Here is a 25,620-nt window from a genome sequence, read left to right as displayed (position 1 = left end):
GCATTTTTCGTGAAGGAAGTGGAATCCACTTATCTTCAAAGTCTAACTTATACTGAATGCCATTAGACTTTGTGTATCTTAGTGCTCTAATATCTGTAACACAAGGGTCACCAGTTCTTTTCCCAGGACGTATCGAATTGAAATATTTTAGATCAGAGAAGTCTAAGAAAAATGTATGATCAACGTATTTTACTTTGAATGTCGTCTTGAATCTTCAATAATCTGCACATAATTGGATGGGGAATAGATTTTTCGTTTTTTTTCTGGCTTCAATGCTTGAGTGTACACCATCGCACTCCATTTGTGAGTGTCCTTTAACCAGGTATTTTTGCATAATCTCCGTATTTGTACGAATAGAATAATCGAGCAGTACATTCGAAAGCAAAGCATTCGTGATTTTTCCCATTTTTATGTTTTAGGAATATTCCAAAATCTTGGATAACTTTTTTTCTATTAAAGATAGAGACTTAATTCAAAAACTGTGATATGCAGAAGCTAAAATAGAAACTTTTTTATTAATATAAAAATATCTGAAAAATCAGTGGTTTTTGAGAAAAAAGTGAAACTTGAGATTTATACAATTTTTTTGATACCTTTTTTGCTAATAAAGATAGAAGCTTAATTCAAAAACTGACATAAAGAAAAAATTACGTAGCAACTTTTACATAGCTACAAAAAAATCTCAAAAACTAATAGTTCTTCAGAAAAAGTGATATTCATGATTTTTTACAATTTTTATGTTTTAGGAATATTCCAAAATCTTGGATAACTTTTTTTCTATTAAAGATAGAAACTTGATTTAAAAACTGAGATATGTAGAAGCTAAAGTAGAAACTTTTTTGTAATTATAAAAAAATCTGAAAACTTAGTGGTTTTTGAGAAAAAACTGAAATTTGAGATTTATACAATTTTTTTGATACCTTTTTTGCTAATAAAGATTGAAACCTAATTCAAAAACTGACATAAAGAAAAAAACACGTAGAAAATTTTATATTACCAAGAAAAAATCTGAGAAACTAGTGGTTTTTGAGAAAAAGTGATTTTTCCCATTTTTATGTTTTAAGAATATTTCAAAATCTTGTATAACTTTTTCTCTATTAAAAATGGAGACTTGATTCAAAAACTGTGATGTGCAGAAGCTAAAATAGAAACTTTTTTATTACTATAAAAATATCTAAGAAATTAATAGTTTATGAGAAAAAGTGATATTTGTAATATTTTCCAATTTTTATATATTTTCCCGTTTTAGGAATATTCCAAAATCTCGTATAACTTTTTTTCTATTAAAGATAAACACTTGATTCAAAAACTGAGATATGCGGAAGTTAAAATAGAAACTTTTTTATTAATATAAAAATATCTGAAAAATCAGTTGTTTTTGAGAAAAAAGTGAAGCTTGGGATTTTTACAATTTTTTTCGAAACTTTTTTGCTATTAAAGGTAGAAGCCTAATTCAAAAAATGAAATAAAGAAAAAATTACGTAGCAACTTTTACATAGCTACAAAAAAATCTTAAAAACTAATAGTTTTTCAGAAAAAGTGATATTCATGATTTTTTCCCATTTTTATGTTTTAGGAACATTACAAAATCTTAGATAACTTTTTTTCTATTATAGATAGAAAGTTCATTTAAAAACTGAGATATGCAGAAGCTAAAGTAGAAACTTTTTTGTTACTATAAAAAAAATTGAAAATTTAGTGGTTTATGAAAAAAAAATAAAATTTGGGATTTTTCAGAGCAAAACAAGTTCAAATTTCCCACCAAACATAAAAATGCTGGTGGCGCCGTCGTCTACTAACTAACAGTCAACAAATTCATGCTACTATCGCCATCTGTTGGAAATGACTACATCAGAGACTAATTAAATTAGGGAATTATTATATAAATTCTTGTGAGCTTTATTATCATTTAACAGCATTTTTCGTGAAGGAAGTGGAATCCACTTATCTTCAAAGTCTAACTTATACTGAAAGCCATCAGACTTTGTGTATCTTAGTGGTCTAATATCTGTAACACAAGGGTCACCAGTTCTTTTCCCAGGACGTATCGAATTGAAATATTTTATATCAGAGAAGTTTAAGTATCATAAATTTTTTATGATCAACGTATTTTACTTTGTATGGTCCTGATTTTGAATGTCATCTTGAATCTTCAATAATCTGCACATAATTGGATGGGGAATAGATTTTTCGTTTTTTTTCTGGCTTCAATGCTTGAGTGTACACTATCGCACTCCATTTGTGAGTGTCCTTTAACCAGGTATTTTTGCATAATCTCCGTATTTGTACGAATAGAATAATCGAGCAGTACATTCGAAAGCAAAGCATTCCTGTTTTGTGCGGCACAGCCGTCGCTATAAAATATTATAGGTTTCTAAAATTATCTAAAAAATCAATTAAGCATGTAGCAAAACAGTTGTTTTCCATGCCACCCTGGCCCTCATGCCAGACGTAACAAATTACACCCTTTGTGACCACGTTATAAATTGTAAAATTGTGACATGCTAACTTTTGTTTAAAATAAAGCATGCTTCCCTGCAATTGTGGCACAAGTTTAATCTTGAATCCACTGATGTAAAATACTCAATTTTGACAGAAATACCAGTTAACCGCTTTTATGCTTTGGACAGCAGTGTTCTGGTATAAGAAAAATCTTCTAGATACTTCAGATTTGTGGAATAAATAATTTATTCCAGGCAGTTCAGATGACCGGTTTTTAGTTTTTCCAGGAAGTTCTAGTAAGAATACTTTATGAACCATGAAGTTATAATAATAATAATAATAATAATAATAATAATATCCTTTATTTGCCAACAAAATCGTATACAGGACGACAAAGCAACGTCATACAAAGGAGGATCTAGCTCCCATAGGGTACATTAATTTTTCTTATCTAGAATTCATAGAGGCAATATACTTATATAAACAAAATAACAAAATTTAAAATAAATATTCTAAATATCTAACACAAGTTAAAATTATTATCCAAAAGTAAAATTATAAAAATATTTCATCTGCAACCAGTGATAAACAGCTTTTTTAAATTGGACTGTAGATTCAATGCTTCTAATATCAGCAGGTAGCATTCTATAAGCCCTGATGGCCATATAATGAGAACCTCTTTCATAGTAAGCTGAATTATGCAATGAAATGCGGAGATCGCTTCTATGTCGTGTAATCATAGTCACATCCTCAGCGTACATTGCCCTATTCTCAACAAACAAATGATTGTGTCTCTTCACAAATAACACCAAGGAAGAAAAGTATAAGGAGGGAAGGGTGAGTATTTTTAGTTTGCAGAAGTAAGGTCTACAGGAAGTTCTGTAGGTCATGCCCAATAAACAACGAATGATACGCTTTTGCATTCTAAATATATCTAGAGCTCCTCTTGCAGATCCCCAGAAACAGATACCATATTGTAAGATCGATTGTACCTGTCCGAAATAAAATAGGCGAAGAGATACCTCAGACACTACATCCCTTAATCTTCTAATCAATCCGCACAAGCTAGCTAATCTGGAATAAAGGTTTTTAATATGTTTCTCCCAATTTAAATTGGGGTCAATGTGTATTCCTAAGAATTTAATACTATTGGCTACAGGGATTGACTGCCCACCAGACCACACAAGTAGAGATTCTGGGACAATATTGGCCTTCGAAAAATTAATCAACCCCGTTTTACCAGAGTTCAAAGACAACTTACTGTCCAGACACCAGGTCCTCATGCGCTCTACTGCGGATGAGCAGCCCCGTGAAAGATCTGCCACCGTCTTTCTGGCAACTATAACTGATGTGTCGTCGGCGAATTGACAAATCATATCAGAAGGGAACAGCTCAGGCAAGCCATTGACATATAATAGGAAGAGCACAGGTCCCAAGATTGAGCCCTGAGGCACACCTCTTCCTATAATTTAAAGTTAAAGTTACATTTTTCTTTTAAATAATGGCTTCAATATCGTGAGATAAAGATTCTTGATATTCCAGATTTTTGAAATAAATATTTTATTTCAGGCAGTTGAGATCACTCAGACACAAAATGACCAAAATGGGGAATTTTAAAAAAAAATTAATGTTTAAAATTTGTTTTTTAATCAAGGGCTAAGTCGCATTCATTTCTAGCCAATTTTAGAGCAAAAATTGATTGCAGAAATTCTAGATTTATTTCCCCTTATTAAAACTCGAATAAATTAGTCGAGTGACACCTAATTTCTTGCTATTCCTTTGCTTTTTGAAGCTCAAAGTTAAAAGTAACTGCATATTATAAATACAAAGTACATACATACTTTTTATTATGTCGAAAATTTCTTAATTATAAAAAGATTAAAAGAAGGACTTAAAATGGACTCAAACTTTTCCATAAATTCAATATTAACCAAATCACAGCAAAACAAGTTCAAATTTCCCCCCAAACATAAACTGCTGGTGGCGCTGTCGTCGATGAATAGCCAATTGTACTATCGCCATCTGTTGGAAATGACGAGTATACAAGAACCATAATTTTGTTACGATCTTTAATGGTAAAAAACTCAATTTTGGCAAAAATGCCAGTTAACCGCCTTTATACTTTGGACAGCAGTGTTCTGGTAAGAAGATTCTTGATATTCCAGATTTGTGGAATAAATATTTTATTCCAGGCAGTTCAAATGACCCGTATTTGGTTTTTCCAGAAAGTTCTGCTAAGAATACTTTATTTCCCATGAAGCTACATTTTTCTTTTAAATAATGGCTTCAATATCGTGAAATAAAGAAGGAATAAAGTTTTGGCAAGAAGATTCTTGATATTCCAGATTTTTTAAATAAATATTTTATTCCAGGCAGTTGAGATCAGATGTATGTAATGCCCGTATAGAAGTTGAGTAGAAAAATATAAAAAATGGGTCTTTTCCTGTCTGGAAATTTAACTTTTAAGTTCCTGGAACAAATTGATAAACATTTCGGGCAAGATTCTCAATAGAAGGTAAAATCAGGGAATATTTAAATCAATTCTTATTGGAATAGAAAAGAAAATTATTTTACCGGTACCTGATGAGAAAGCTATTATATAACTGCATATAGAAAAATAAGAAAAACAAATTTCCCTCCCTGGAATAAATTTCTTTCAACACCCTTGAAAAATTAAAAAGAAGATTTTTCAACATAAAATTAGTTTAATGTAGTCTTCTTGGAGGAAACGAATTCGCCGAAAAATAAATTCTTCACAATCCCATCATCTACATCACGAAAACACCGGGTTGTAACGAGATATGAGCATAACTAACTAAGGGGTTGAGAGCACTTTTAAAATTCAAAAAGTCGCTGTTGACGTCGTCTTTGAGCCCTAAAAATACGAGATCTTAGCTATTAAAAGAGCTACGATGAAACTAAAAGTAACCGTTGAAATTACCCCGTTGGTGTCCATAGAAACCGAGATATTGAGCTCCAAAGTTTGGGATTTTTCATTTTTCGGGTACATATTTCCAACATATTTCGTCGTTCATTTTAATGAACTTTCTAGCTAGAAAAAATCGTTTTTATAATTTGCCAGCTTTCTCATCAAGTGTCTGGAAAATATTTTTTTAATACATTTTTATTCCAAGAAGAATTGATTCCTGGTTTAACCCCTTGTAAGGGTGAAAAGCTGGATCAACATATTTCTGAACTTCTTCCAGGCGGTTTTCCATGTGTCAAGGCAGCTTGTGAAAAGTTTCCAGGGAATTAAAGTCGTTTTTCTTATTGTTAGTATCAGGCAATTAATAATTTTCCAATTAACCCGAAAATTTGGCATTATAGGCATTTGGGGTACTTTTCAAGGTTTTTGACAACATTTGCCAGGCATAAGGGGATTTTTTATTCAGGTTTTTAGCGTTTTATTTTTTAGATATTTAAAGTAATATTTTAGGCGTCCAGCTATTTATTTTTATTTTAGGCATTTTTATGTGCCTCAAAGTTATAAAGGATTATTTCAAATGACCATCAGACGTACAAATTTACATAAAATGCCTGGAATAGAATAAAAAAAATAATTTTATAAGTGTCTGGAATTATACGAAATTATTTAAAAAAAAAAGCATGAGGAGTTAATAGAAAAGAAACAATAATACCTGGAAAATGTCGCGAATTTTTGTAATAAAATGAAAAGTTTATTTCCTGAAATGCCCTCAAATGCATGCTTTTAAATTTCCTTAAATGCCTGGAATAAAATGATATAATAACTAAAAGACAAGGCAAAGTATTTAAAATGCCTGGAATAAAATATTTGCATAAATTCCATGACTAAAGAGTGAAAAAAATGCTGTGCTTTTTCACTCTTCAGTCAATCTTAACGTTTTTCTTTCAACTTCTTTTTGCTATAAATAACATACCTATGATTCTTCTATACATATACAGATTCAATTTTGTAAACATTTTTAAGCAAATTTCCATTTTCTATTGGTACAACTTACGAATACTGATTAAACAATACAAACACGTACAGACAGCAAAATTTAACCAATTTAAATGTTAATCCTTTCATTTGTATGCGGAAAGCGCTACGCCAATTTGCCATTTAAAAGCATGTTCTTTTTTAAGGGACTCAAATCTCAAATGGTAAGTAAGAATAAAAAAAAGTCAAATTTAAGGCTTACCATTGTAGTTGCTTTGGACTATCCCGCTTACTTTGCCAGCCACACGACCTCCCACAGGCATACTATTGAGTATTAGGACTATAACAGGAAAACCGGAAGAATGTTTAGGTAATCTTGTTTCCATTCAACCTGAAATTCAATAATACGTTTATTATACGAAATTTGTTATGAAATTTGACCGGTTTATTTCTCGGGAAAATAAACGTTTCAAAAACAGACGGGTAAACAGGTTTTTAATGTAAAGTTTTCCGGGGCTTTAAATTTTCCTTTAGGAAATACCGCTGACATTTTTATGTTATAGGTACATAAAAGGTTTAACAGTAGCAACATTTTTGTAATTCTTTTTTATTAATTGTGTAGTTGTTTATTAACGGCGTATAAAATGTAGGCGCAGCCAAGCTAATAACTAAATTTAAATTTCCCGCCTAATATGAGTCTATTAGTGACAAATGACGTATTGTTCTGTGGTTGTCAAATTTGCTCATTGACGTTTAAGTAAACTATATGAATTATTAAACTGTAAGTCCTTAAGTTGTGATAGAAAATTGCTATTGCTATAATATTATTCAAGTAGAGTAATAATGGTAACACCGTTTTTTATTTGCATTTATTTGGATTAAGGAATATGTTCAACATCCGGCAACAAGGCCCTATATTCAAATCCTATTAAAGTGAGGTTAAGTTCGATTTGTTTTGTTTATAGTCTAGTGGTTTTTTTTGTGTTGTTATAGTTTTAGTAGTTTATTGTCTAAAACTTAGAAATCATTTGATTGTTGTAGGACAAGTGTATTTGAATAACTGTACTTTTGAATTTTTAATGATTGGTATTGGATTGACGTAGTAATTGTGTAAATCCAAAGTGAGGTTAAGATTGATTTGTCTTGTTTATATTTTCAATTATCTACTTTGAAATTTAATTTTTTTAATTAAAATTACGAAATTATTTAAGTATTGTAAGACATGCAAATGTAAAAAAGTATTTAACAACCGTAATCCTGAATTTTCAATAAATGACATTGGAGTGACTTGTGTAAATCCGAAGTAAGGTTAGGTTTGATTTGTTTTGTTTATCTTGGTGTTTTTCCAATTTACTTTGAAATTTGAATGTTTTAACTAAAATTTCATAATAATTTTGTGTATTGTAAAACATATATGTGTAAAAATGTTTGTTATTGTAAGTTTTTAATCATTGATTTGGGAATTGTGTAAATCACAGAAATGAGGTTAGGTTTGGCTTAATATTTACATTTTTCCAATTATTTTCTTGCAATTTAAATTTATTTACTAAAATTATGAAATGATTTGAGTGCTCTAAAGCATACAAGGTAAATATGTATTTGAATAACGGTAATTTTGCATTTTTAATCAATGATACTATTGAATTGATTTGGGAATTGTGTAAATCCAAATTGAGGTTAGGTTCGGCTTGTTTTGCTTATATTGTCATTTTTCCAATTATTTACTTTACATTTCCTTCAATTTTAGTTAAATTACTAATATTTCAGAATTCTTCGAGTGTTTTAACACTTCCTAATGAAAATATGTATTTAGACCACTCTGATTGTGATTTTTCATGGCATATATGGAGCAACACTTGGTTTATTTGGTAAATTCCAATATGTGTTAATTCACCAAAATATATGGATTAATAACACAAAAAAACAATAGTTAAAGGTTAGTATGCAAGAGTATCTTTAGTAAGATGTAGACTCAGCAGCAAAATTAACGTTATAAATCAAAGGCTGTACATTTCTCACAGCCTTTGATTTCGAACTTATACTTTTTATACATATTTATACTTTTTGATCTTATACCCTTTACTTTACGAGTATTATAAAATAACTAACTATTTTCTTCTAGATACTCTACAGACTGCTCAAGAAACCGAATTTCCAACTTCAAATGCTTATAAAGCACCTAATGAATAATTAACGAATGACATTGGATTGAGTTGGGAATTGCAACTAGTTCCACAACTCCCTTTAGGGCCCATCTATGCGAAGATCACACGTAATGTAACAAATACAGAAGCGGAACTCGGTTAATTTCGGAATTGGTTTCCACCATCGTTATCCAGGTAAAGGAATGTGAGGTTACATAATATGGCCGAGTAAACATTTCCGCGATTCCTATATAGCGGTTTCTCAGTATAAATTGCCCAAGTTTACTCGTTAATTTATACTCGAGTTGATTTTATATGGACCGTATAGGGAAAACTGACCGCGAGGAAATTGTTTTTTTCCGGTTCACTTCGTGGCCCTTTTTTCAAATTAACCGGTCGGATGTGCTTTTAATTTTTGGCCCTTATTTTATCGCTACACCGGTTACATGCTGCTACTATAGGCTCAGGTTAATGAATAAATTAACTCCCTTGAAATTTAAATAGTTCCTTAGGTGCGTTTACATCACAAGATTAAAACTAATTATTGTTTTCTAATGTAATTCTCTCTCCGTTTAAATTAAACTGCGATTGAGTAAGTTGCACTTAAAAAGGGGCAGCGCAATTTATTTACAATTTCGCGCAAGGCTAAAGTTTATTCCGAGGTTTCGTGATTAAATGTGCATTTTAAAGTGGGGCTTGAAGGGCCTCATCAGCCCCCGGCAAATCCGTTATTTAAATATTTAAAGTGAGCGGCGGATATGAGTGAGACGCGAAGGTTTACTGTTGAAAAATCAAATTTATTTAATGGAAAGTCTAAGTTTTAACTGAGGCAATATAAATTTATCATAAAATATTCTTTCTGTTAGCTAAGAAAAAAAGGAACAATACAAGCATTAAGCGTCACGATTATTTATTATATAGAGGCATTTGACATAAAAAAGGTAACAAGGGTGACAAAGATAACAATAAATATGTAGGAAGTAGTATGGCCGATTGTTGTAGCCAATGAGAGCCGGCGTTTTTGACCACACCCTCAATCGTTTGTCATCAGTATGACAGTTGACAGGTCTCTAGACAATCCAACGATCCGTTTTATTACTGAAAAGAATAAATGTCAAATTATTTAGTTGTAAACCGTCGATTAGTTATTTGACAGATGGTTAACCACTCTTATTAATATCTGTCAAGAAACACCAGATTTTCATGGCAAGGTATGATCACGCCCCAATTGCCTTGGCATTTTCGATCTGTCAATTTGTTGGAAGTAGGGCATTAATGATCTGAGGTTAGAAACATACAGACATGGGTAATGGGACCTTTACTGCAAAGATTTTGCTTTTAAATAGATTTCAGCTGTCGAGATATCAACTTCTTCTTTCTTTCGTGTCCCCTGATTTCCCCTGATTTTCGATCACTCGACGTAAAAAAGAAAACAAAAGTGACAAAGACAACGATAAAAATGTACGGCGTAGCCAATGAGAGTTGGCGTCATTTGCTTGAGTTATGTTTGAGACAAGTCTCTAGACGGTCCAACGATCTGTCCAACTCTTGGAAAAGAAAAAGAGGTTATATTGAAATCTATGTCAAGGCATAGTCATGACAACAAAACTTATAGACCTGGGGCTATAGTAAAACTGAGGTTATAGTTAAAGTAGGACAACACCTCAAATGTCTTAATATTCTGATGACAGCTGACAAGTTTGTAAACAGTTTAAGGATCTGTTAATTTGTTGTAAGTAGGGCACCAATGGCTTGAGGTTAGAAACATACAGACAGGGGTAATGTGATCTTTACTGCTAAATTTTTGCTTCTAGAACTAGATCTCAGCTGTCGAGAACTCAACTTCTTTTATTCGTTATATTGGGGTTTAAAGTGAGTGAGTCACCTTGAAAATCAAACTGAATGTTTTGACATCACTGCATAAAAATCAAATATTTTTAAAATTATAATTTAAACCGGTGAGGACCTTTAACAAAAAATATTAAGAACACTTTTCTAAATCAAATGTTTTTTATTTCACGTGAATTATTCCATTGGTTTTTAAGATATTGAAGTTTAAAGTGAGTGACCACCTTGAAAATCACACTGAACTTTTTGACATGACTATTTGATAGCTGGTTAATCACTTGATTGACAACTGTCAAATAACCAGGTAGTTTTCATCGCCCAGTGTTATAGTTACCAAATGCCTTGACATTTTGATGACAGTTCGCAAGTTTGTAAACACTCCAACGATCTGTCAATTTGTTGAAAGTACGGTTATTAAGGCTAAATAGATATTAAACTATCAGATAGGGGAAATATATATTTGAGTGGATTTCAGTTTTCGAGAAATCAACTCGTTTGCCCTTTAAATGCTGTCAAAAAATAAGCTGACATTCCATTGATAGTTGATAATGTTATAGACAGTCCAAGCAACTGTCAAGTTGAAGGAAGTCGGGCACCAGTAATTTAAGGTTATATAACATAAACCAATAAGAAATAGACAGACTTGGATAATATGATCTTTGCTGATCATCATTGGCGCTTTTAAGTAGATCTCAGCTGTCAGGAAATCAGCTTATTGGCTGTTTGAATGACTGCTGTAAAAAAAAAAGAGCTGACATCGCAATGACAGTTAATAAGGTTATAGACAGTCTAGGCAACCGTCAAGTTTATGGAAGTGGGGCACAAACAAACAAGGTTTCAACTGCCTGGACGAATTAAATCATTCTTCCTCTTCTTCTTTTCATATTTTTTTTAGATTACAAGTCCCTGGGCTTAGAACATAATTTATTTCTCCCAGGCAGTTGAGAAAGGAAACTCTTTAGGCAATTCGGGATTGAGGAACTACATGGGCTTCAAAAAACACAGTTTCAACTGCCTGGACGAATTAAATCATTCTTTTTCTTTCCATATTGTCTTTAAGGTTTTAAGTCCTTGGGCTTAGATCATAATTTATTTCTCCCAGGCAGTTTAGAAAAGAAACATTTTAAGCAATTTGGGATTGTGGAACTACATGGGGTTCAAAAAACACAGTTTCAACTGCCTGGACGAATTACATTATTCTTCCTCATCTTCTTTCCATATTTTCTTCTAGGTTGCAAGTCCCTGGACTTAGATCATAACTTATTTCTTCCAGGCAGTTGAGAAAAAAAATATTTCAGGCAATTCGGATTGTGGAATTCTGTGGGATTGAAGAAACATAGTTTCAACTGCCTGAACGAATTAAATCATTCTTCATCTTCTTCTTCCCATATTATCTTTAAGGTTATAAGTCCTTTGGGTCCTTTCTATCTTGGGCTTAGATCATAATTTATTTCTCACAGGCAGTTGAGAAAGAAAATGTTTCAAGCAATTTGGGATTATGGAACTACATGGGCTTCAAAAAACATAGTTTCAACTGCCTGGACGAATTAAATTATTCTTCCTCTTCTTCTTTCCATATTTTCTTCTAGATTACAAGTCCGTGGGCTTAGAACATAATTTGTTTCTCCCAGGCAGTTGAGAAATGAAACATTTCAAGCAATTTGGGATTGTGGAACTCAATGGGGTTCAAAAAACACAGTTTCAACTGCCTGGACGAATTAAATTATTCTTTCTCTTCTTCTCTTTATATTATCTTTAAGGTTATAAGTCCTTGGGCTTAGATCATAATTTATTTCTCCCAGGGAGTTGAGAAAGGAAACATTTTAAGCAATTTGGGATTGTGGAACTACATGGGCTTCAAAAAACATAGTTTCAACTGCCTGGACGAATTAAATTATTCTTCCTCTTCTTCTCTTTATATTTTATTCTTAGTTATAAATCCTTGGGCTTAGATCATAATTTATTTCTCCTAGGCAGTTGAGAAGGAAAATGCTTCAAGCAATTTGGGGTTGTAGAACACAATGGGGTTCAAAAAACACAGTTTCAACTGCCTGAACGAATTAGATCATTCTTCATCTTCTTCTTTCCATATTGTCTTTAAGGTTATAAGTCCTTGGGCTTAGATCATAATTTATTTCTCCCAGGCAGTTGAGAAAGGAAACATTTTAAGCAATTTGGGGTTGTGGAACACAATGGGGTTCAAAAAACACAGTTTCAACTGCCTGGACGAATTAGATCATTCTTCATCTTCTTCTTTCCATATTGTCTTTAAGGTTATAAGTCCTTGGGCTTAGATCATAATTTATTTCTCCCAGGCAGTTGAGAAAGGAAACTCTTTAGGCAATTCGGGATTGTGGAACTACATGCGCTTCAAAAAACGCAGTTTTAACGGCCTGGACGAATTAGATCATTCTTCATCTTCTTCTTTCCATATTGTCTTTAAGGTTATAAGTCCTTGGGCTTAGATCATAATTTATTTCTCACAGACAGTTGAGAAAGAAAATATTTTAAGCAATTTGGGGTTATGGAACACAATGGGATTCAAAAAACACAGTTTCAACTGCCTGGACGAATTACATTATACATACATATTCTTTCTCTTCTTCTTTCCATATTTTCTTCTAGCTTACAAGTCCCTGGACTTAGATCATAACTTGTTTCTTCCAGGCAGTTGAGAAAGAAAATATTTTAAGCAATTTGGGGTTGTGGAACACAATGGGATTTAAAAAACACAGTTTCAACTGCCTGGACGAATTACATTATACATACATATTCTTTCTCTTCTTCTTTCCATATTTTCTTCTAGCTTGCAAGTCCCTGGACTTAGATCATAACTTGTTTCTTCCAGGCAGTTGAGAAAGAAAATATTTCAGGCAATTCGGGATTGTGGAATTCTGTGGGATTGAAGAAACACAGTTTCAACTGCCTGAACAAATTAGATTATTCTTTCTCTTTTTTTTCATATTTTTCGTCCAGGTTATAAGTGCCTGGTCTTAGGTCATAATTTATTTCTCCCAGGCAGTTGAGAAAGGAAATTATTTAGGCAATTCGAGATTGAGGAACTACATGGGCTTCAAAAAACACAGTTTCAACTGCCTGGACGAATTAAATTATTCTTCCTCTTCTTCTTTCCATATTTTCTTCTAGATTACAAGTCCGTGGGCTTAGAACATAATTTATTTCTCACAGGCACTTGAGAAAGGAAATTCTTTAGGCAATTCGGGATTGAGGAACTACATGGGGTTCAAAAAACACAGTTTCAACTGCCTGGACGAATTAAATTATTCTTCCTCTTCTTCTCTTTATATTTTATTCTTAGTTATAAATCCTTGGGCTTAGATCATAATTTATTTCTCCCAGGCAGTTGAGAAAGAAAATGTTTCAAGCAATTTGGGGTTATGGAACACAATGGGATTCAAAAAACACAGTTTCAACTGCCTGGACGAATTAAATTATACATACATATTCTTTCTCTTCTTCTTTCCATATTTTCTTCTAGCTTGCAAGTCCCTGGACTTAGATCATAACTTGTTTCTTCCAGGCAGTTGAGAAAGAAAATATTTCAGGCAATTCGGGATTGTGGAATTCTGTGGGATTGAAGAAACACAGTTTCAACTGCCTGAACAAATTAGATTATTCTTTCTCTTTTTTTTCATATTTTTCGTCCAGGTTATAAGTGCCTGGTCTTAGGTCATAATTTATTTCTCCCAGGCAGTTGAGAAAGGAAATTATTTAGGCAATTCGAGATTGAGGAACTACATGGGCTTCAAAAAACACAGTTTCAACTGCCTGGACGAATTAAAATATTCTTCCCCTTCTTCTTTCCATATTTTCGTCTAGATTACAAGTCCCTGGCCTTAGAACATAATTTATTGCTCCCAGGCAGTTGAGAAAGGAAATTCTTTAGGCAATTTGGGATTGAGAAACTCCATGGGGTTCAAAAAACACAGTTTCAACTGCCTGGACGAATTACATTATACATGCATATTCTTCCTCTTCTTTTTTTTATATTTTTATCCAGGCTATAAGTCCTTGGGTTTAGATCATAATTTATTTCTTCCAGGCAGTTGAGAAATGAAACATTTCAAGCAATTTGGGACTATGGAACTCCATGGGATTGAAGAAACACAGTTTCAACTGCCTGGACGAATTAAATTCTCTTTATTCATCTTCTTTTAGGCTGTTTAGTATATCCTTGGTGTGAACTCAATAAACCTACAACTCTTTTGTTGTTTCGGATGGTTTTTGAGGTTATAAGTAATAATGTTTAACATTAGGTTATGGCTAACTACAAGAATGGATTCAGGAAACAAATCGCCAAATTCTACACGACTTAGTGAACAATAAATAAAATATTATGAAATTAATTTAAAAAAAAATGAGTTTTATTAATAAAATCCCACCTCTATGAACCTAATTGTGACTTTTCCCAAATTGTGCAATACATTCCGAGTTTAGACGCTGTTATGTTATTGTGTTTGTAATTTGAATGTTTTTATTTGTAGAGTAATACCTGACCATAAATATGTCAGGCTCAATGTCCAAATGTCATTTATAATTAATTAGCTTTACTGTAATAGTTCAACTTCTCAGGTTTTTTTCGTTTATTTTTAAGTACTTATGATGAATTGTAAATTTTGGCAAATAAACATATAATTATTATTATTATAGTTTAGCAGAATTAATTAATTTAAACAATTAATCAATATATTTGGTTACATAATCGGATAACCCAGTAAGTTCAAATAAAAGCGAAGTTTCCATGCTTTAGAAAACTTCTCTTTTCCATTAAATGACATGAAAGGAAGATTAATGCAACTTGAAACTTTGGATAAACTCCAAGATCCATTTATCAAAAAAGCTGAAAAAAATTCAATTGTTTATGGAAAAATCCAAAATCCACTTGATTTGTTTAAATTGAATAAAAAGGCAAAAATTTCCGTGGGAAAAGCATGCAGTCGAGAACATGCAAATAAAAATAAGGAAACGTTGGCGTCGTTTTATTGGCATCGCAAGCGGGATTTATATCTCGACGGTGGAACGGAAAAAATCTACATTTTTGAATTTAAAGCAGCAAAGACGAGAAGTTTTCAGTAAAATTTGTTCAAGAACCATCTCGAAGAAATGTCATGAAACCAGTTTTACATTAAAATTTCCCTTTAAATAACACGAAATTAGTTGTCACTTACAAGGCTTCGCGCCCCCTATACAAGGCGTTTCTTACCCTTTAAAAGCCTTGCAATTTCATCCATAAATATGTCTTAAAAATTCCATAATTCTCATACAAGTAAACTTTCCCAAGAGCAAAACAAGCCCTATCTTAAGGGCTACTGAAATTCCACCTCAAACAAATATTGACCCCCTTATATGCCGACAATATTTCAATCTCAGTTCAGGCTTAAGAGCATCATGTCGATTTCACCCCCGGAGGGTGAACACGGAAATAGATCAGCAAAGCTCCGGTTAAAAAGGTTTATGATGAACTTCGTATAAGGGGGAAAACCCCTTAAAAGCTCGTATAACAAATATTTTTTAATAATTTCCACTCCCTTTTCAGGAGCTTTAGTGAATAGGGCTGAATTTACATCATCATTAAGGCGCGTTAAGGGAAAATTCAAATTAATTATCCGGGGTCAATTCAATGATGTTAACGCATTGAAGTTGCTTTTAGTATTGTAATTAATGAATTTGCGGTAATTTGGAACGTGTTAACTCATTCACTATAATTACATCGAATTGTTTTAATATTTTAGGGTTAATGTCAAAGTATTCTGATATTTCAGAAAGGAGATTCGAATTTAACGAAATGTAGAGTAAATAACTGGAAAAACGCCAACATAAGCAAAACAAACCAAACATAAGTCCAAGTCAATCCAATGTCATTGATTAAAAATGCGCAGCATAAAAGTCTAGTTGACTGTAGTATACTCAGGTGACCAACCTGTACTCCCACTAAAACTCAAATAACTCAAAAACCATCCGAGGTAAAAATATGAATTAAGGAAAGTGCCCTCAAGAAATTTTGGTAGCATACAAAAAAATACAGGCATAATTTCTTGAGTTATCCAGCCTTAAGTCTAGTTGTCTATAGTACTCAGCTGGCCAACCTATACTCCCACTGAAACTTAGATAACTCAAAAACCATCCTAGGTAAAAATATGAATTAAATTGCATTGAATTAAGGAAAGTGCCCTCAAGAAATGTTGGTAGCATACAAAAAAATACAGGCACAACTTCTTGAGTTATCCAGCCAAGTCTAGTTGTCTGTAGTACACTCAGCTGACCAACCTCTACTCCCACTGAAACTGAAATAACTTAACAACTATCCAACTAACAACCATTGACTTAAGAGATGGGAGTGAATCTAAAGAAATAGATCTACTTAATCAATTCCACACAGTTCTTTCTATTTGCTGAGTATAATAAGAAGATTGAATATTTGAATAGAATATTGTACTCCAATTTTCATGGCGTGGCCAGCTACATTATGAGAAAGTTTTCAAAAAAGGTCGGTTTAATTAACAGAAGGTCAAATTTTCAAAAATTCATTATACAATGCTCTTGCACTTCCTCATGAGCAGTTTTATTCGAGTTTTTACTACAGTAAAAAATCCGACAACTTGGAAAAATTACACCGTTATTAGTTTGACAATTTACCAAAGATTTAAGAACTTGTACTAATGTTAATCAATTATAATGTACTGATGTTATTGAGACCTTATTGTAATTCATTGTTTTTTTTTTGACTTTGTTAAGCAATTCAATTGCTACTAATTCTCACCGATTGCCTGGAAGCACTATTTATAACTTTTCTATATTATATATTAAACTATTTTTCTTATGTGTATAATTTTTTTATGTAAATAAAGATTAATATTAGTATTAAGCTACAATATCCAGAGAGGTTCAATCTTTGAAAATTAGTTCTGATAGGGAGGCCATTGCTGCCTCTAAGTCCCTTGCAACAGAATTATTAGAGGTTGATTTTGTCATCGATAATAATTCAGTGGCGAATAAAGCAGCAAATAATATGGACCCGTTGACTCCACCAATAGTGCGGCTATCAAGAGACTCAGATGCGACTGATGGTCGCTATTTATTGGCCAGACTGAGAGACCCTTCCATCTTAAAACCTCTTAGGCTATTCCTTGCCTATCTGCATGATCAACCCTCCAGTGTGTGTTTTGAAGGACATACCAACACCAGCATCCGATTGGCACTTGCATCAGAGGGACTTCCTGGTGACGTGGACTCTTTACGGAGGCTTTACTTTCGCTACCCTGATGCTTATGGTATTGGTCCAACTGAAGTTGAAGCAGATCTTCAGGTCCTTCTTCTCATCAGAAAAGCTGCTACGCCTTCAAAAAAATCAGAGAGAGTCATAGCAATTATTATTCTGGTGGATCTCCCGCCAGGAATAAAAATTTTTAAATGACTTGACGCGAACAGAGGATCAAGCACCCTCTGAAATACTGGACAATGGCAAGCTTAGTATTTTCTCTCTAAATATTCAGTCCTTAAGACATAAAACTAATGATTTATTTCTTTTACTAGAAGAGCTTCATTTTCCAGAAATCGTTGCCATAACTGAACATTGGTTGCATATTGGTGAGCCTGTGGTGGTGGATAATTACACTACAGTTGCCAGATTTGATAGAACAAATCTAACTCATGGAGGTACTGTGATATTATCTACTAGCAACGACTTTTCAATGGTAACCAAGTTCGATAATTTAGTTTCTGAAAAAATATTTGAATTTTTCATTGGCTACAATAATAATTTTGATCTTTACGTTGTTTGTATTTACAGAACACCTGATGCTGACGTAAATGTTTTTTTCCAAAAATTACTAAGCTTGCTTGAGTCTCTGCCGTTAAAAAGCAAACTCATTTTATGTGGCGACCTAAACATTGATTTTTCCAGTGTGTGTGCTGCTCAAGAATCTCTCCAGTCCATTTTCTACTCTTTTGGCTTAATCATGCACATTAAATCACCTACCAGAATAACTAAAACCAGCTCTAGTACAATAGATTATGTCGTATCTTCCTTTGAGCCAGGTTTCGTCGATTGTACTGTCTTAAGCCCAGGTTTCTCAGACCATGAAGCAATGTTAACAAAGTTTTCCATAACTAAATCTAAAAGTAAAAATGTTCCACGCAAATTAGGCCGTATTTTCTCGGATAAAAATTTTTTACATTTTAGGCACCTTTGTCAATCAACTGACTGGAATATTCTCTCTGACGACGTTGATTCAGAATTCTCTATATTTGTAAAAACGCTATCTAGTCTTTCTCACAAGTCCTTTCCTTTGAAACCTCTTAAAAACAAGCAACATAACCCCTGGTCTACCCAAGGCTTGCGTACATCTGCCAAGAACATGCGCTTATTATCTCATCTTAAGAAATTTTCAGACAGCGCTTTTTTTCATGGGTACGTAAGACTTTACAAAAAGATTTAATAGAGAACTTTAAAAGCCGCCAAGGATATTTACTATAATAGGAGACTGGCTAAATCTAAAAATGTGGCTAAGGAAACATGGTCGATTGTTAATGCTTTGAGAAATAAGCCTTCTTTGTCGAATACTATCTCCACTTCATCTGAGAACCTTAATGATTATTTTGTAAATGTGGCAAATAATTTAATGAGTACCATAACTCCTTCCCATGATCCACTTTCATATCTTCCCATTGCAAATGAGAATTTCCACAGCTTTTTCTTTACGCCCATAGTGTTACCAGAGCTTTGCAGTTCAATTAGGGAAATCAAAAACAAAGGCTCTTCTGGAATTGATGGACTTACTCTCAAAATGTTTTCAAATCTGCCCGAATGTACATTATGTCATCTTATTACTCTAATTAATCAGTCTTTTCAAAAAGGTGTTTTTCCTAACTGCCTTAAGTTGGCGATAATAATTCCACTACATAAAGGAGGAGACAAAGATCAGTCTTCCAACTATCGCTCTATCGCTCTTCTTCCCACACTTTCAAAAATTATTGAAAGATTGGTTAAAAAAAGACTTCAATCATTTTTGCTAAAATATAAAATACTTACTTCCCATCAATTTGGATTTTTAAATAACAAATGCACAAATGATGCTATGTTTTCTCTTTTTAATAAAGTATACTCTAGCTTAAACAACCAACACCCAACAATTTTCTGTGATTTTTCTAAAGCCTTTGATTGTGTTAATCATGACATCTTATTAAAAAGTTGCAATATTACTGGTTCAGAGGAGCGCCTTTTGAATGGTTTAAGTCGTATCTCAGTAACAGAAGTCAAGCTGTGAGAATTGATTCGACTATGTCTTCTTGCAAGCCAATACAAAGTGGAGTGCCTCAAGGTTCCGTGCTTGGCCCTATTTTGTTTCTTATCTTCATCAATGACATTGCTAATCTAAATATTAACGGTAAAGTCTGTCTATTTGCTGATGATACTAGTTTTACCTGGAGTAATCCGGATATTTCTACACTTCATAGAACCGTATCAAGTGATTTAACTACTATCAAATCATGGTGCGACTCTAATCTCCTTTGTCTCAACATTTCCAAAACGAAAATGTTGTCCTATAAAAATACCTTGCAATCTTTTTTACTTGGTAATGCAACAATTGACGAAGTTGATTCTGTAAAATTTTTAGGGCTAACTGTTGACAACTCGTTAAAATGGGACACACACATTGACTTTTTATCAAGAAAATTAAGTTCCGCTTGTTTTGCGTTAAGATCAATTTCCTCAGCTTAGCCTGTCTACTTCTAGAACAGTTTATTTTGACCTTTTTGAATCGCACCTTCGATACGCCCTTCCATTCTGGGGTACATGTAGTGCAACTCAATTTGACCGTATTTTTAGACTACAAAAGAGAGCTTTACGTTATACACTGACATACAGAAGTCATTGCCAGCATTTCTTCAAAAAATTTCAAATATTAACTTTTCCATCTTTATTCATATTTGAGTCCCTTTGTCTAATACGCAAACACGGTTCAGCATCTGATAGGCCTTTCCATAGTTATCTACTTAGAAACACGGAACATGATCTATACCTGCCTACCCCACATTCAGAGTTTGTCAAAAGTTCCATATTATATAATGCAAAAAAATGCACAATCATCTGCCATTGGAAATTAAATCCATCACATCTTTTTTTGCATTAATTTTGCGGAAAGCATTAAAAGGATTCTTACTGGAGAGAGCTTTTTACACAGATAACGATTTTTTTTTTTTGTAATCATTGATTTGAAATTTCGCACTAGCTGATTATGTATTTTTACTATCTGTACATGTTTAGGTATACTGCTTTTTGTAGCTATTTTAGGATTTTTTATAATTTTTTACTTTTTTAAAAATTTTTTACATTTTTTTTTAACGTAGAGAGATTTTTTAATGATCTTTTTTTTTGACATTGTATACATTAAATTGTATATTTTATAATAATATTTTTGACTACTTACAATTTTTAAATTGTATTAGTCTGTATATATTGTAGATAATCTATTCTATTTATTTATTTATTTTTTTTTTAAATTTTGGTTTGTTTTTTTTTTAATTGTATTTTGTTTGTATTTTTGTGTCTTTTTTGTTTTACAGCTTTGTCTACAAATTGTAACAATTTCTTGACAATAAAGCATTGATAAAAGATAAAAATATTTTTAATGAAATTTGTGACAAGCCTGAATTTGATGCACTAAAGAACGATAAAACCCCAGTACTCACTGTGACCATCCGATGATTCCCGACCGATTAAATACGTTTTTCTTGATTTATTTTATATTAATTTACATAATTTTATAAAAAAATTAGTACAATATAATTACTTCTTTAAAAATAAAAACCCTTAATCGTTAAATATGTTTTAACAAATAAATTAAAAAAAAAATCGCCTTAATCCGGTCCTGAATATAAAGTCACTTGTCAACCGGTTGACGTTTAACCCATTGTTTATCTGTCAATATTCATTTAGCGGCTAGCGTTGACGTAAAAGTCAGGTCCGCACTTAGTATTTACATACGACTACGTCTTTTTGTACGACATTATTCAAACGTAGAAAATTATTGTTTGCAGCTGAACAAACGCTCTTTAGCCGTAAAACAACTATAATAATTAAACGCCGAGTAATTAATTCATAAATTAGCCACACACATTAAGAGCTAATGTTCCGAAATATGGAAAAGTTAAGTCGTGAAAGGCCCCCGGAGGGTCGAATAAGCTTTAACGGTTAATAGAGAACGTGTAGCACAATAAAACTTTTTTTTCATTTTCAAGCCGTAACGGTTATAGTAGCGGAAAATATCGAATTTCCAGTTTTATAGCCCCTATTTTATGACTTATTAAACCAAAATGACCTGCACTTAACAGTCACTTTTACTAACAAAATTTTCCGTCTATTAATTTAAATACTAGTTATTTCTAGACCCTCCCTTTGGGTGACAATTTAAATTAAACTTCAGACATACATTAAAGCCCTTCACGTAAAATACACGCTCGTTCAACAATGTTGCTGAATGCTGACACGTAAACAATGGCGAAGACCTTTTGAATGCGCCCTAAATCTCTTCATTTCGCAGTTTCCATCGTTCATTGTATTAAGCATAAACAACATATACTAGAAGAGTAGGAACTTTAAAGGTATACAGTTGAATTTTTCACACGCAATTTCCATTTTATATAAAGTTTTACGAGGGACGAAAAACAATTTGCGCCCCTAAAGATCAAATTTATCACAAGAGTAAATGGGGAAAATGGATATTTTCTCTGAAAATGTGCTCGAATTAAGAGTTACCGGAAAACCCGGTTTTTTCTTGGAAGGGAGTAATTTATACTCTTTAAGGGTAAGAGGTTTTAAAACGAGGCGAGAAGGTTGCACTTGCAAACCAAATATATGCAAATGCACTGCATCTATAATATTACCCGGGGGGTTTGTATCTCAGTCACGTATATAATATTCGTGCTGCAACACTCCGGTGCTATCATTTATTTATTATGTAAAATGTGGAACTTCTTTGGGAAATTTTTCGTTTTCTTTTAATATTTGTGTACGTGTTTAACTAACTGCCTGAAATCAGTAAAATATTATATATATCTCTATCTCGTCCAGGCACTCGAAACTGAGAGAGAGAGACCTAAGATCATTTCACAGGGAAAATTCATCAATACATGAAGAATCACTTTATCAGCTGCCTGGAATTAATATGTTATTTCCATCTCTTTCAGACACTTGAAATGGAAAGAGAAAACTTGAATTGTTAATGATTGATTCAATAAACTTGGTTTCATTCTTAAAGTATTTCTCGTTCTATCAGGCATATGAAGTAGATAAAGAAACCTAAACTCTGATAAACCTGAGAGAGATTGCTTCTTTGAGAAATTTCAGAGAGGATCATATATATTTATCTCTTCCAGGCAGTTATACAAGAAAGTATCACAGAGAGAGACAAAAAGAGATGAAAAGATGATTGTACCAACTTCCTGGACTTATTATAAATTTTTTATCTTTTCCAGGGAGTTGAAATAGAAAAAGATCGAAACCTGAAAGATTGATGTCGTTAACCATTGTAAAATTTATTTAACACTATCTCGTCCAGCCACTTGAAATAAAGAAAGAGAGAGAATGATCATAACACAAATAAAGAGCCTTCAGTGAAATTTAAGAAAGGTGGTTTCATCAAATACCTGGAATGTGTAGGATTCTTCTTCTGTCCCTTTCAAGCACATGAAAAAGACCTAATGAGGTTGAAAGTAACTGTTTCTCTCTCTGAGAAATTAGACTAATTATAAAAGTGACTCTAACAACTGCATTGAATAACAGTATCAACACTATTCACAAAATAATTATTGAACTTGTGTGCTATACTCGCCTCATAGGACGCTACTTCTAAATCAAAAGAAATTTCATTGGGCATAATTTCAGTTTTTTTTTTGGTAAAAGGATCTTTATTTATATTAATTATTATTTATTTAATAATCTCTGCAAAAAAAAACGTTTTTTTTTCTCTTCTGAAGTCATTTCTTTTCATACTTGTATCTTCAGTTTTAACAATAATTACTGTCCTTTTATATAGAATATTTCGAATATTGGGAGTAATCTATTTTTTGTCAAGTTCTGTTTATTAACAATTTTCATATTTTATCTAGGATTGTAGTGACATCTGAGATAAACATATCTGCTATTAGTTTAACAGTTGTTGTTTCAACTTTTTTCAGCAAATTGAAATTGCCTTGTAAGTCCAGGATTACACTTAATACCTAGAATCAGCTAATCTCTGGATTAATAACCACCATTAAAGGTAAATTAAACACAAAATCGATTAGTGTGTTTAATCTTGGGTTAACTACAAAATTTCCTTCAAGTATTTTCATTGTTGTTACAATTCCAAAATGGCATATTTGATTATCCGGAGAATAAAAGACTTGGAACACCTTATCCAGTTACTTAAGTCCAGAATATTGAATTAGTGTTGTCAACCTTTCAAACAGTTTTCCCGGATTGCTTTGACTTAAGAGTCAGTCCAGGGACACCTACAGTTCACTCAGGATCAACTAACTAATCCCTGGATTAATAAATTGGACTTAAGACGAATACATTATTCGCAAGTAAATATTATCAAGATCCAAAGTAAAAAATCATTTAGTGTGCTTAATTCTGGGTTAACCTCAGGTTCCTAAATCTTCGTTTGAATTTTTTTGGTATTCAGTTACGCTGGACAAGAGTAACAGACAAAATAACGTGATCACTCATATTTGGCGTCAATTTCTAAAGAAAATAACCACGAGATGTATAACAACAGGTTTCCAATCATTAAGTAATGTGATAATATTATCCTTATTGTTTACGAACCCTGGCAGTTTAATTAGACTACATCAAACCTTTGCTTTGGATTTCCTCGATTCTCTTATAAGACTCACAATTTTTAACATCCCATTCAACATGATTAACGTTCAACTTTAATCCATATTTTTTGTTTGACACAACGCAAGTTTCACATTTAGCCACTTTAATTGTGTGACATTCGCTACATTTAGCACACACCTTATCCATAACCACAACATTTGAAATACCTTTTTATATTTTAATTAATAAACATCATGCATCGATCTTCAGCCTTTGTTCTTAACATGTTGGGCACATCAATAATGTACAAAGCATTGTTCATTTTCACATTTGAGTATCATTCCACCATTCTGAGTAGAATTCCTCTCCTCAACAACAATCCAGCAACTATGTCCAATGGATTGACCTTACTCCTGATATCCCCCTTGACCTAGTTTACTAGAGAACTTTGAGGGCAAACTAATATATAAGCAGAACTTAATAAGTAGTTTTATGACTCTTATAAGATGTCAGTGTTTTATAGGGATTTTTTACTCAATTTACTGGATATATCTCAGTTTCACATCAAAATATCTTAAATAAAATATTTTTAAATTAAGATATTTATATCTCGGGATCTATTGGAGCTTCAAACCTTTTACTAGTCTCAAATTGTAGGAAATTTAATCCTTATTAAAAAGTGTATCAATGTTTTTTTTTGCCCGAGATACTCCTCAGGAGTTATCAGCCAATAACCGGAGAGGAGTCAAAAAAATTTTTTTTTCTTTGAGAATCTGAAACATAAAAATTGTCGGTGCAATTGCTTTGGACCCTAAAAGGAATTTATAGGGCACACTTTTCGCAATCCAACGCAATTTATTTCAGAATTTTATCTTTAGGGGTTTTTGAGTAATTTGAGTTTTAGTGGCCTAATAAGACTAATGGCTTTTAACTTCGAACTTTCGTGACCATCGAATTCAAAGCCCAAAAACTCAAATACTACTGGGAATATTCTCGTGAAATAAAAAGCATGATATTCTTGAGAGTGTACTTAAGAAATGTTGTTCAAGGTCCAAACAAGTCCAGGCAACAGTTTCGGAATTATCGGCCATTTAAGGTAGTGATGCCCGATAAGGATGTTTTAACTTCAAAGTGACCACATGCTTCAAAGTCGAAAAACTCGCAAACTACTGGGAATATTCTCATGAAATAAAAAGCATAATATTCTTGAGAGTGTACTTAAGAAATGTTGTTCAAGGTCCAAACAAGTCCAGGTAACAGTTTCGGAATTATCGGCCATTTAAAGTAATGATGCCCGATAAGGATGTTTTAACTTCAAAGTGACCACTCGCTTCAAAGCCCAAAAACTCAAATACTACTGGGAATATTCTCGTAAAACAAAAAGCATAATATTCCTCAGAATGTTTTTAAAAAATGTTGTTAAAAGTACAAACTAGTCCAGGCAACAGTTTTGGAAT

At 32.6% G+C, this 25,620-nt stretch overlaps 1 protein-coding gene and 1 long non-coding RNA gene across 3 annotated transcripts in view; one reads left to right on the top strand and one right to left on the bottom strand.

Moving 5' to 3' along the window:
• The window catches only part of LOC126737511 (uncharacterized), a 35,655-nt gene that overhangs the window by 6,810 nt on the left and 3,225 nt on the right, over window positions 1-25,620 (bottom strand). Inside the window, exon 2 of the mRNA XM_050442439.1 lies at window positions 6,606-6,734. Within this exon, the coding sequence (XP_050298396.1) occupies window positions 6,606-6,729 (124 nt within the window). The 5' untranslated portion in view covers window positions 6,730-6,734. The remainder of the gene's footprint in view (window positions 1-6,605; window positions 6,735-25,620) is intronic.
• On the top strand, window positions 7,526-14,914 carry LOC126737514 (uncharacterized). 2 transcript variants are annotated; one of them, XR_007661042.1, is made up of 4 exons: window positions 7,526-7,651; window positions 8,111-8,279; window positions 8,466-8,682; window positions 14,399-14,914. It is a non-coding gene; the product is annotated as an uncharacterized LOC126737514 (long non-coding RNA). The 2 variants fall into 2 exon arrangements; XR_007661041.1 differs by having other exon boundaries at window positions 8,466-14,914.

The sequence above is a fragment of the Anthonomus grandis genome, chromosome 6 (genome assembly GCF_022605725.1).
Source record: "Anthonomus grandis grandis chromosome 6, icAntGran1.3, whole genome shotgun sequence".
Classification (NCBI taxonomy): Eukaryota; Metazoa; Arthropoda; class Insecta; order Coleoptera; family Curculionidae; genus Anthonomus; species Anthonomus grandis.
The sequence above is the reverse complement of the archived record's forward strand: the minus strand, read 5'-3'. Positions and strand labels throughout refer to the sequence as shown.